At 37.4% G+C, this 12,854-nt stretch overlaps 1 protein-coding gene across 5 annotated transcripts in view; it reads right to left on the bottom strand.

Moving 5' to 3' along the window:
• The window catches only part of LOC122813727, a 422,056-nt gene that overhangs the window by 254,493 nt on the left and 154,709 nt on the right, over window positions 1–12,854 (bottom strand). For all 5 annotated transcript variants that reach the window (XM_044086194.1, XM_044086197.1, XM_044086196.1 and 2 more), the window contains one exon: window positions 6,264–6,665. In XM_044086194.1, coding sequence (XP_043942129.1) covers window positions 6,264–6,665 — 402 coding nt within the window. The remainder of the gene's footprint in view (window positions 1–6,263; window positions 6,666–12,854) is intronic.

Genomic DNA, 12,854 nt, shown 5'->3' with positions numbered 1-12,854 from the left:
TTTTCACCTCTAGCAAATAAACTCTTTCCTAAATCCTCATTATACAGCCTAAGGCAGTCTCACTATCGGATCTATATTACTTCACAGAAGAGTCACTGCAATGAAGCTGACTTCATCGACCCCAAATCAGCAAACTGAATTTCCACAAATGTTTACTACCATGAAAGATGTTACCAGGGAAAGGAAGCAGTTGGTCAGCAGCACAACTTTGCCTTTTTTCCCACCAGAGTGAGATCTTGGAGATGGTATATATATATATATATATGTATTTAAGGGGGTGGGGGTGAAGCTGCCCCACTTGGGTGGGTTTGATATACTGTGGTTTGCATTCCAATGTGGTGTTGGCCAGGTGATTACTTTCCCTGGAAATTTTTTTTTCAATGGGTTCGTTTGCGGAAATTAAGTTTGTGATTTAGGGTTGATGAATTCAGCTTCACTGAAATGGCTTTTCGATGAAGTAATATGCACCCATCACTATCTACCCTCAATCTAACTATACTTTCAGCTACACTGCACTAATCATTCTTTATCCACACCTAAGCCCTTAAACTACAGGAATCACTACCAACCTACCCAACAGTAGCCTCCTCATACACAGGTTAGACGGGAACTAAAGAAAGACCGAACTACAAACTTCATGTCAGTGTCACCCAGTTTCATTACATCACTTAAATCTTACTACCTTTCCTAGCTCTGTTTGCTCACTGCCCGCATTTAGTCATCCCGCCACCTCTTTAGTCACTCCTTAATCTTCCTTACCCCATCACCTCATTCGTTTCACTTTTTTCTCTCCTTTCCCTTCTCTTTTATTTTATTAAATATTTAAATTAAGCTAGTCTGAAACAATGGACACAGAAGCCAAAGTGACAGCATATGCTTTACTTGCTTTTGAATCCAGCTTGTCTGTAACTTGCTTTTCAATTTTAACTCCAATAAACGCACTACAGGAGGCAAAACAGTCACCAGACGTCCAACCGTTATAAAAACTGAATTTATTGGATACACTAAAATACAAGGCAAAATGCTTAACGAATGACCGCATTTTTCATCTCTTACACGCAGACTTCATCAGACAAACATTAAAATTACAAACATCCCTATATATACTGCCATTGACTTTTAAAATATCTAATAAAAACAACTGAATGTTGTAAAGTTTATTAATATGTAAACATCCATTTCCAAATGCTAACACCAAGGCTTAGACCATTTCTTCAAGGTGGTTGGATTTATACATCAAATGATCAAATGATGTTACCTAGTATTAAGGAAAAAAGTTTTGAGTTTTTAGAGAAAAACATGGTTTAAGCCTTGGTGTTAGCAATTGGAAAGGTATGTTTACATATTAATGAGCTTTACAACATTCAGTTATTTTATTGGATATTTTAAAAGTCAATGGTAGTATATATAGGGATGTTTGTAATTTTAATGTTTGTCTGATGAAGTCTGCAAGTAAGAGATGAAAAACGCGGTGATTCATTAAGCGTTTTGCCTTGTATTTTTGTGTATTCAATAAAATCAGTTTTTACAATGGTTGGACGTCCGGTGACTGTTTTGCCTCCTGCTGTGCGTTTATTGGAGTTATAGTTGTATTTTCACACTAGTATCTCCTTATATTTGTTTATTGGTTCGATGGAGCTGGAGGAAAGCTTATCGCCAGATGGTTTGGCTGGAAATAGGCATGATTCGAATGAATTGCCGAAACTTATTGGGCAGCTTACCCAATTAGTGCAAATCTTAACCCCCCTCCCTATGCTTATCGTTAATGCAGCATAATAGGGATGGGTCTTTGCCTGGGACTCAATGTGCGTATGCTACCATGGTTCATGAAAAAAGGAACTACATTAACCAACCAAGGTGGTTTGGCTAAAAAAAGTCAAACGGAGTGCAGAAGTGCTGGGCCTGATGGTATGGATAATTTTCCTCGTATATTGCTGGACAATGAGAGTGGCACCTCGCAAAATCATCGTAATGGTACTACTGGAAGAATGCAACAGATTGTGGTTCAGCAAGGTGACTGTTTAGACAATTTGCCAAATTTAAATGAATGGCTGAGACAAAAGGTTGCCTTTAATGACTCAAATGTTGTGAAGGATGATACCAGCTTATCTTATGCTGGTAATTTGCAAAAGTTGAATATTTATTGTTCAAATATAAGTCCTTAGATATCAACAATGCCTATTTGAAAGAATGTATACAGTTAAACATTGTGCCTAAGGGCTTGCGTGTTTGGAAGTTCCCAAATAATGTTAAGGAGGGGACAAAATACTATGATGAATTGATAAGTATGTTTGATGGTTGGGGCTTCAGCCTCATGAGAGCAATCATCAGAAACAATGAAAATGAAATGAATATACTGATGGAACAAATTGATACAATAATGGAAACATTATAAATGATCTTTTATTTACAGTAGGTGAAGAGAAAAAATAAATACTTTGATTTAGGGAAGCAAATAGATAATAAATGTGTTAGAATTCTTAATAGAAAGAAAAGGAAGATATTTAGGGACAAGTTTGAATATTAAAATCACACCCATTATTCAAAACCAAGAATTATGTTTAATTATACTACAGAAATCCACCCTGGGGTGGATGGGGTTAGGCAGGATGATATGAACCAAGAAAATAGTGAAGTTTACCACGAGGGCCTACAAAATGGATATGACCCTTTAGAATATCCCCCTCTCCGGAGATCCGAGAGGATAAAGAATCAACGACATGGGAATTACGCACAGAATGGATGGAGGGGGACGGGCAGGAGATGAGTTTCAAATTGTGATGACTTAAACAATGAAAATGTTGATAGTGGTAGCATAGAACATATCCTATGGACTCGTGATAATTTCAATATATTTAATTATACTGATGTGGAAATTAATGATACATATTTTAACTTGTTTTCCAAGGGCTTAAATTATGTCCCTAGAGCAAAATGTGATATTAGTAGACTTATAATTGACTTAAAAATGTTCACTAGAAAGATACATTTAGAATTACTTTGTGAAGATACATCAAATGCAAATGGGGAGCATGATGTATTAAAAAGAATGAGTGTTTGGAATCTACCAATACACCCACAGTTAAAAAATTTTGAAAATTTAGTTGAAAGTGAATTAAGACAAGTTATAAAGAAAAATAAATTGACACCCAACCTTTCACTACCAGAAAGCTTGCTGTTACAGGAATTAAGGGACAATAGGAATTTGAGAGTTATGAAACCCGATAAGGGTGGGGGAATTGTTTTGATGAATAATATTTTATACAAAGCTAAAATGTTGGAGATTTTGCAAGATGAACTAAAATGTGATAGTATTTCTAAGAATGAGATTCATATAGGATATAGAAAGATATATTTAGCTTTATATGATTTATTTCTAGAGGGTATTCATTGATAAGCAAATGTTTGAATTTTTACATAATATGAAGCCTAAGATACCTTCAATTTTCAGAATCCCGAAGGTTCATAAAAGTGTTTTGACCCCCCCCCCCCCATCCTATTGTGGCAGCCGAGGGTTCAGTCATTTCCCCACTGGCCAGACATGTTGATGTTAAATTAAAAAACTTGATGATGAAAGGTGAATCTGTTTTAAAAGATTCTTTGGATTTTTTGAGAAGCATTAAGAAAGATTTGTTTCACGAGAGTCTTATATTTGTAACAGTAGCTGTGGTGGATTTGTTTGGTTGTATACCACATGATATAGGTTTAGAATGGTTTGAGGAAGCAATAAGATTCACTGGTGAGTTAAAAAGATGATGAGTTATATGTATGTTTGAATTTGATGGAGATGGTTTTGAAATATAATTATATATTCTTTCAAGGAGAATATTACCATCAAATAAGTGGGGTGGCGATGGGGGCCAGATGTGTCCCCTTGTATGCCAATTTGGTCCTTAACACATGGGAAAGGAAAAATATCTTTAGTAGTGAATATAAAAATAATTGGGTACTATACAAGTGCTTTTTAGATGATATAGTCATTTTCTGGCAAGATAGTAGGGAAAAGTTAGATGAATTTATACAATACATAAATTATTCCACTGATTTTCTAAAATTCACTTATGAGATTGGGGTAAATGAAATGAATTATCTAGATGTGAAATTAATAAAAGACTTGTGTATATTTAAGTCAAAAGTATATAGAAAGAAAACATTCTAACTCCTATTTACATTTTAGCAGTGGGCACCCTCTGTATCAGAAAAAAAGTATAGTCAAGGGACAATTCATTAGAATTTGTAGAATGACGTCTAGTGATGAAGACTTCTATGAAGAGTGTGAATTTTTAACCCAGCTATTTGTAGAAAGGGGGTACCCATTAGAACTTTGCAATAATGTAAGGAATGAAGTAATAAAAGGATGGAAAGGTAGATTTGAACCTATTTTAGGGAAGGAATTGGTACCCTTGGAAGATAAGGAAAATATTAAGATTACTGAAAAATATAATTTTAAGGAAGATAGTTCTTATGTGAGTGCATTTGTTACAGATTTTAGTGAGGATTCAGGGGTTATTTATAATAAACTTGAAAAAGAGTGGAAAAAATTTGCAAGTTTAACTGATTTAAAGTTAAAAAATAAGGAATCTTTAAAATTTATAAGGGCGAAATATTAAGGATAGGTTCATGGTTCATTATGATGGCCATAAGAAAACCACAAAATTAAGGGGTACATACCCATGTGGGATGTGTAATCAATGCCCATTGATGGCTAATAAAGACTGCATATATACTGAATCCAGGGGGAGAGAGAGATGGTCGGTAGGACCCACAGTACTTGTGATACAGAGGGTGTTGTATATATCGCATTATGTGAGATATGTTATGGCTTTCACGTTGGTAAAACTGAGAGGAAAATAAGGAGGAGGGTTTATGAACATATGAACGATATTAGAAATAAAAAAAGAGAGTAATGACTTGTTTAGGCATACTACAATCTGCCCCCTGGCGAAATATACATGTTTTATTATAGAAGAAGTCCCGAAAGATGAAAGGGGTGGTATGTGGGAAACCAAGATTGAATATCGTGAGTTATACTGGCAAATAATATTAGAAGCTAATAGATATCCAGGAATAATGATGGTATTTCCCTTGCACCCGTCCTTAGAATGAGGGCTGCTAGATTATAAATACAGTTAACATAGTATATGAAGTTTTATTGTTGGTCATAAAGTTTTTAATGGATTTATTTTATAGATTGTTTGTGTATATATTTATATATTTTATATATTTATAATTGTACTATATCCACATGAAATTATAATATATATAGATATATTTTATGTAGTATTATTTTTTATTTTATTTTAGCTTTAGTCATCCTGCCTTACAATTTTAATACATGCTTGGTTAGAAATTAAATATATGCTTGTTTTGCACATTTTGTCCACTTGGTGGCAATATTGTCTATGGAATGGCACATATACAGTGCTGGATGTATACGTAAATGTATTCGTATATTAGTTTTCGCTATTCATGTTCATTTTCAATTTCTTCAAGGTGGTTGGATTTATATATCAAATGATCAAATTATGTTATCTAGTATTAAGGAAAAAAGTTTTGAGTTTTTAGAGAAAAACATGGTCTAAGCCTCGGTGTTAGCAATTGGAAAGGTATGTTTACATATTAATGAGCTTTACAACATTCAGTTGTTTTATTGGATATTTTAAAAGTCAATGGCAGTATATATAGGGATGTTTGTAATTTTAATGTTTGTCTGATGAAGTCTGCATGTAAGAGATGAAAAACGCGGTGATTCATTAAGCGTTTTGCCTTGTATTTTAGTGTATTCAATAAATTCAGTTTTTATAACGGTTGGACGTCCGGTGACTGTTTTGCCTCCTGTAGTGCGTTTATTGGTGTTATAGTTGTATTTTCGCACTAGTATCTCCTTATATTTGTTTACTGCCTTTCAATTTGTCATGTGTAAAGTTTGTATAGATCTCTAAAGGGTGCAGATATATGATGTTTGCATTACACTGTATATAACTTTATCTCTCATTCATATTATGATATAATTACCTGGGCTGCGTCTGTAAATAGTCCACTGAGATCAAGTGCACTACCACCAGAAATAAATGTAAAATAAATAAAGGAAAATAAAACAGGTAGTGTTCAACAATCAGAATTCCTGCTCATTTAGACTGTACTGTCAAAATAGATAAAACACATTATGCATGTGACCAAAACAGATGGCAACATTTTAATATGAATGGCTACAAATACTTGAATTCCTAAGAACCAAACTAAAAGATACTCAGTTGTCTTACCATTATAATAGAATCTCTGTTACTTCCAGTTGTTCTGGTCACCACTGTTGCTGGCACTGAAATGTGCTGATTTCCAGTGTTGAAAATGGTTGGAACAGCATCTGGAATCAATTTAAAATGAGTTATTTCTGTGTGCCATTCCTGAGTAAACTCCTTTTGATAGTATTTTGTAAACATTGTCTCCTCAAAATGATAAGAACAGAGGTAGTATCTGGCATTTTTGCTATGACAAATTTCTGACGTAAAGTATGAAAAGAAATCCGGATCAATGCCACATCTTAGAAGCCAAACTGCGCACAATTCTGGGTCCCGTGGGAACGCATACATGGATCTCTTCTCTTCCAGTTGTCCTCTGGGGTTCATACATCCCTTAGCAAAGCAATAAGGCATGTTTATACAGACCTAATAAGACATAAAATGAGTAGTATAAGCACATAGTTATGTGTCAGAACGTATACAGTTATCCAGCATTCCACATGTAATACAACCCAGTACAAGACTGTTTCAGTACCTCAGCATGTAATAACACCTGCAACATTAAGCAGAATGGGAAACAGTGTTGTTTCACATAAATCAAAGAAGTAACAGTTACTTAACAGCCGTCTGCTGCTGCTGTGATGGTGTGACTACTCAATAATAACAATTATATGCAGTTGCAATGTTGACACTATATAATAAATGTGACCTCAGAACACACCATGAAAATAAAACAAACAGGACACTGACAGACTTATGCATATGCAAAAGCAATTACTTTACATCATAACTGCTTTGGATTGGTAAAAACAAGCAATACTGTACTCACAAGTATAGCACAAGAGGAAAACAGCATCAGAAAGTATACTTCAGTTACATGGGGATACCATTCAAACAAAACGCAGAACTTCTCTCAAATGCATATTTGTTACAAAAAAAACCCTCAGTCGTCTATAAACGCCAGTAAGCCCAGTAGTCAAATAGCCACACTACTGCCATCATAAGCAGCAGTTATGGAGTTGTGGTCATAAAGTTGTGACCATCATTTTGCTGTTGAGCTGCCATCATTTGTTTTCCAAAACAGATGCAAGAAAATATAAATTAATCTCTCCAAGCATCTTGCACTACTTGAAAGCCCCCAAGCGATTCATACCCCAAAAAATCTCTGATATAAGCCACTTTAGCTATCCCAACATCACGGGTATCCACATGCAGGGGGAGAATCATGAAATAAAACGAGGAACCCAATGCTTTAACTCTTTCTGGTAACTGAATATGTTAAAACTACTGGAACTGTTATTGATCTTCTTTCGGCTTTTCCCAGCTAGGGGTCACCACAACGGATCACCTGTCCGCTCATGATTGGCAGTAGAGTTTTACAGTGTCGAGTTGCCATTCCGATGTCCAACCTTCCAGAGAAGGCAGACATACCTCTCAAATGTAACTGCTTTTGTAGCTGCATTCTGTTTTTTTTGTTTTTTTTCCCGGCACTGTTGCTCCTAGAACATGTCTTCATGACAGGTTACAAGAATGGAGCTCTCAGGCCAATTGACAAATTCTAGTCAGCGACTGAATCAGAAGAAAAGAGTGGGAGAACGTAAAATGAGGCAAGTGAAGGAATTGGATGGAGTGGAAAAGGAATGTCCTTTTGGTGCACTGCTATATATGATGCATGGGGTGTGAGATGCACAGAACTTACTAGTTTCACAATCACTCTAGATAGAACTCACTCACTCTCTCTCTCTCTCTCTCACTCTCTAGAACTATAGAAAAGTTATTTCAGTTCAATATCACAGATCCTACTCTTGCAAATATGCCTAATAAGGAAAGGGAATCCTAAGATTTTTTCATGTTTCTAATGCAGAATCGAACCCTTTTTTTTACGACAAAGATTAATGCTGCACCTGCTCTTATAATTGTAGTCACTGGGGTATACGACAAAGTTGCAGTCTCTTGCAGGTATGCATAAAGAATTTTGAGAAAGCTGCAGCGCACACAATTTCTGCTCCACTCTCAGTGGCACAGTGCTCCTTCTAACGACAGTTTCCTCTGCCAGCCTACTAAAATAGTTCTCAGTGTAAGTAATGCATTTATGTCTATGTTCCTCTGTGACTTTCACTGTATATAGGACATCTTTGCTTACAGCTACACAAAGCCTGGAAAGCTTACAAAGATACCAGACACTCTCATTACTACAGTTCTTAGCACTCCTTAAGAACCAATGTAATTATTTAATCTGCAATAGAATTCAAGAACACCTCCTCAGCCTTCAAACTTTCAGTAGCCTAATAGCTCCCTAAAAACCTTTAAAGTAAACCTTGACAACTGGATGGGTAAATGTAAATGCATATGCATGTCTGGCACATTAATGCTAACGACTTCCTACCCAGGAGAGCTCGTTTATCATTAGCATTACAAAGGTATTTGTGGCTAAGCTTTTCATGGCTCTCCAGCCCTAAGCGCAGTATAACTTTATAAACAAATGACATACTCCGGTCCATTTCAACCTATTTATAAATATTTTATAATTTGATAGCTTAACTAAATGTCAACATCTCTCACAGAGCACTCTGTACACTGCAGATTTCGCTGATATTTATTCTCTGTATTGACAGATCCACACCATACCCATACTCACACACACAAACACGCACACACACACGCATGCACGCACACACACACACATTACTGGCTAGGTCAGTCTGATCAATGTTGAACATTTGTCATAAGACACACTCTCAGGGCCTCAGCAGAGACATGAAATGAGTTTGCCTATTTCCAACGAACTTCCTAAACCCTATCACCAAGCCATTTGTCTAATTGTTAGAGTTGTAATACATGGAAATATGACAAAGCTGCATACAGTAATGTATTTAACCATGACATATTCTAGTTCCCTCACCTTACATTGCACAAAAGTAAGTGCATTTCTCTACCACCAATAAAGTACACCATTACAGCACACTTTTCAGCATTAAAGATATGCCACCTGCAGTGTTATAATACTGCATATACTTATTTTAAGGCAGAGTGGGTTACAACTTCATCAGTATGTTTACATACAATTATTGTCGCTAATTTACAGGCCAGACACATGCATACCAATTACCCTGTATAACTCATGTTGTGTTAACTGCATAGAAGATAAAATAACGGCATATAACCCTATTTGCTATCCAAGTAAACTGCATCTGTCTCCACTTATCTTCTGGTATTCACTAAATTTCAAAGTAAATTGCTTTTCACAACCCAGCATACAGACAACAGTATCTGAATACAAAGCAAGTCGCACTGCAAACGACACAGACTGAAACAGAGGAACTCCCCATATGTTTACTCTTATGCCTACAGTTGCCCATCTCCTATAGTGAACATGGTGCTCAGTTCACTTGTCTCATTTTCTTTTTGTAGTTAAGTATGTGGGCAATAAGTGCGCCCACCCCAAGTTAAATCATGCCATAAGTAAAATAACTGAAATGTTATAATAAGGAGGTATACAACAGCAAGCCGAGTGCAATTTCAAACCTCACACATGATGGGGAGTACTGCTTCATTGCAACAGCACAAACTGAGTGATCAAAACTGAGGCTCTACTATGGGTAAAGATAGTATTTACCCACAGCCCATGGTGCACTGCTGTTATACAATGGCATTATTTGAAAAAATCATGTGCATGGGTACTCAGTGGCATTTCTATTTCTTTGTGTTGATATAAGTAATCAAAACATGTGTTTTAGAGGTATTATTCATGTGTATGCCCATAAATGGACAGATGTATTCATAGCACATCTTGTAAATGGAGCCTGTGACATTTTAACTAAGGATGCTGCAAAATAAATAAATCTAAGACATTAAAGTACTTGAAGGATGAGTGGAAACAAGTGACAGACAGGTCTGTTTAATTATGTGTGTCTTTTTATTTGTTGGAGATATAGTTCTAATTGTGTGCCATATTTTACATTTGTTCCACCTCACAGTTGTTGTAAGCTATTGTAATCTATACAGCTTCGGCTACTGCTGCAGTGATAAATATAAAGAATGTAGTACAGTTATATAAGTTAAACTACCATGTTTGGACACTTCTACTAGGCACATCTCATATAATTGTGTTTGGACACTCCTTCTGGGCCCATCTCATTTGCTCACTCAACTGAGTACAGTGAGATCATATTTTGATTTTAGACTCTCCTACTAGTCCCATTTCTTCAGCTTTATCTACTGTGTTCAGAGAGCATTTGGGAAGGACAACCCCTGTAGCCTATTTATCCTGCTCTGTTCCCGCCCTCGGAAAAAAAATATATACTTTATTCAGCTGTTCTTACTGTAACTGTCTTAGTTTGCTGTTGTGTGTGCTCTTATCTGTTCAGTTGCTCTTACTCTGCACTTATTACTACTTGTTAGTAGCCTCCTAATTTACTGCCTTCTCTGCTTGTTTTTAGTCATTTGTTAATTTAATTGCAAAAAAAAAATAAAATAAAAATTCTAAGCTTCTTTCCTGCCTTTCCTATAACTAGTCTAGTCCAGATACAGATGTGCTGTATCCATGACAGTTTGTAAGCTTCTGAGCCCCCCCCCCCCCCCAAGCCTTTCTGTGTTGGAGGGAAGCCTTCTAGCTTCTCAGTGGGAGTGGTAAGCATTAGGTAACCATCTACCACAAGAGGAGTGGCTTCTGGCACAAAAATTGTAGTTTATTGGCCATTTGGGCAGTCTTTCCATCTCTTTCAATTTTCTGGTTTAAAAGCCTGTGTTTGCACTTGTTTCCCACCTTTCCTGTAACTAGTCTAGTCCAAATACAGATTTGCTGTATCCAGGACTGTTTGTAAGCTTCTGAGCAGTGCCAAAGTCTGCTCTTCGATTTTTCCCTTAGATCTGCTAGTTCTCTCCTCTTCTGCACTTTTACTAGCTTATTAGTCTAGCACTTTATCAAACATCTTGTAGCAATTACTGTCATACACAAAAGTGCTATCAGCACTAAACATTCTACAAGGAAACAGCTCCAGTACTTATTATTAATGCCCACCCCTCCAGAAATGTCTAAAGGTCAGTTCCCTGTGCTTTCCCCCAATTAACCTGGTGAACTTGGGCATCCTGAGGCAATGTAGCAACTGCTTCATGTACACCGACAACCCTCTCCTCTTATCTCCCAATATTCAGACTTGCGAGAGATGCATTTATATATCCAAATTGGAAGCCACTCACCCTGGTCAAGAGGAGAAGGTCAACACTTACACCACACCACATGGAACACATCACCCTCCACAACACACACCAGCACATAAAGACACAGACCACACACCCAACTTCGCGGAGGCTCTCAATAAAAACCCACCCAAACAGCAAAGACATCCAAGGCAGAAACGCACTTGACCACTATAACACAACAATAATCACGAGACACATAACTCTCCTAAACAGTGTACCACTCAACCAAAGCCCCCAAGGCAAACAGCATGCCCAACACACTAGTCATAGGTGACTCGATAGTGAGGCACACTGATGTCCCACTCACTATGTTGAATAAGGAGAAAGTAACACTCAGCTGCCGGTCAGGTGCCAGGATCCGCCACATAATGCATGCACTCAGGTCCCTCAACAACAGGTACAAATATGACTCAGTCATTGTACATGTGGGTGTGAATGACCTGAGACGTACCTCCCTAGACTACATGAAAAGAGACATGGAGGAGCTCTCGGATTATGTAGCCCAGGCTGGTACGACCCTAGCTCTGAGCAGCATCCTATCATCACCCATAAAGATACCACAGTACAAGCAGAAAATGATTGATTTCAATAACTGGCTAAGTTTCTGGTGTCACTCTAAGGGGATCCAGTATCTGTCTGCCTGGGATGACATGATTGACAGATCTCAACACTTTGCCAGAGATGGCCTGCATCTATCACCCCTGGGCTTCTGGATACTGGCCAAGGCTCTTGCCACCCCTATAGTGCCTTTTTTAGACAGTGTTCCAAAGATCAAATTACCACCATAACATCTACAAACAAATGCAGTCTGAGGGTCATGCTGCTCAATGCTAGAAGTCTAAATCTCAAAATGCACTCACTCAAACCACTCCTTAAAATGGAGAACACTGACATTTGTGCTGTAACAGAGACCTGATTCAAGGCAGCAGAAAGCACCCCATGACTACAAGGCTATAAAACTCTTTCCACACCTTTCGGCCCCAGAACTTGGACCGAAGCTCCAAAGGCGGTGGTGTTTCCATATTCATAAAGGATGCGCACACTTCCAGACTGGTAACCCAACATAATGCATCAGAGATACTTCAGGTGCAGCTAACACTAGGTAAAACAGCGATTCAGGTCGTAGCCTGCTATAGGTCCCCAACCATGTCCCAAAACTCACACTCCACGTTCCTAAGTACCCTGGAGAATATTAAGGTCCAACCTAACACTCTCATACCCCTCCATTAACTGAGAAAACTACTCATGTACCAATACACTTGCCCAACGTTTCCTGGAGTTCATTAATTCCAATGCCCTGGACCAGCTCATTCTTACCCCCACTAGAGGTAGCAACATCCTTAACCTGGTCATTACTAACATGGACAACCATTGATCTACATCAGTACTCAGCTCCTCCCTGGTTAGATCTAA

Source organism: Protopterus annectens, chromosome 10.part0, assembly GCF_019279795.1.
Source record: "Protopterus annectens isolate FY-2018-M chromosome 10.part0, PAN1.0, whole genome shotgun sequence".
NCBI classification, from domain to species: Eukaryota; Metazoa; Chordata; order Ceratodontiformes; family Protopteridae; genus Protopterus; species Protopterus annectens.
The sequence above is the reverse complement of the archived record's forward strand: the minus strand, read 5'-3'. Positions and strand labels throughout refer to the sequence as shown.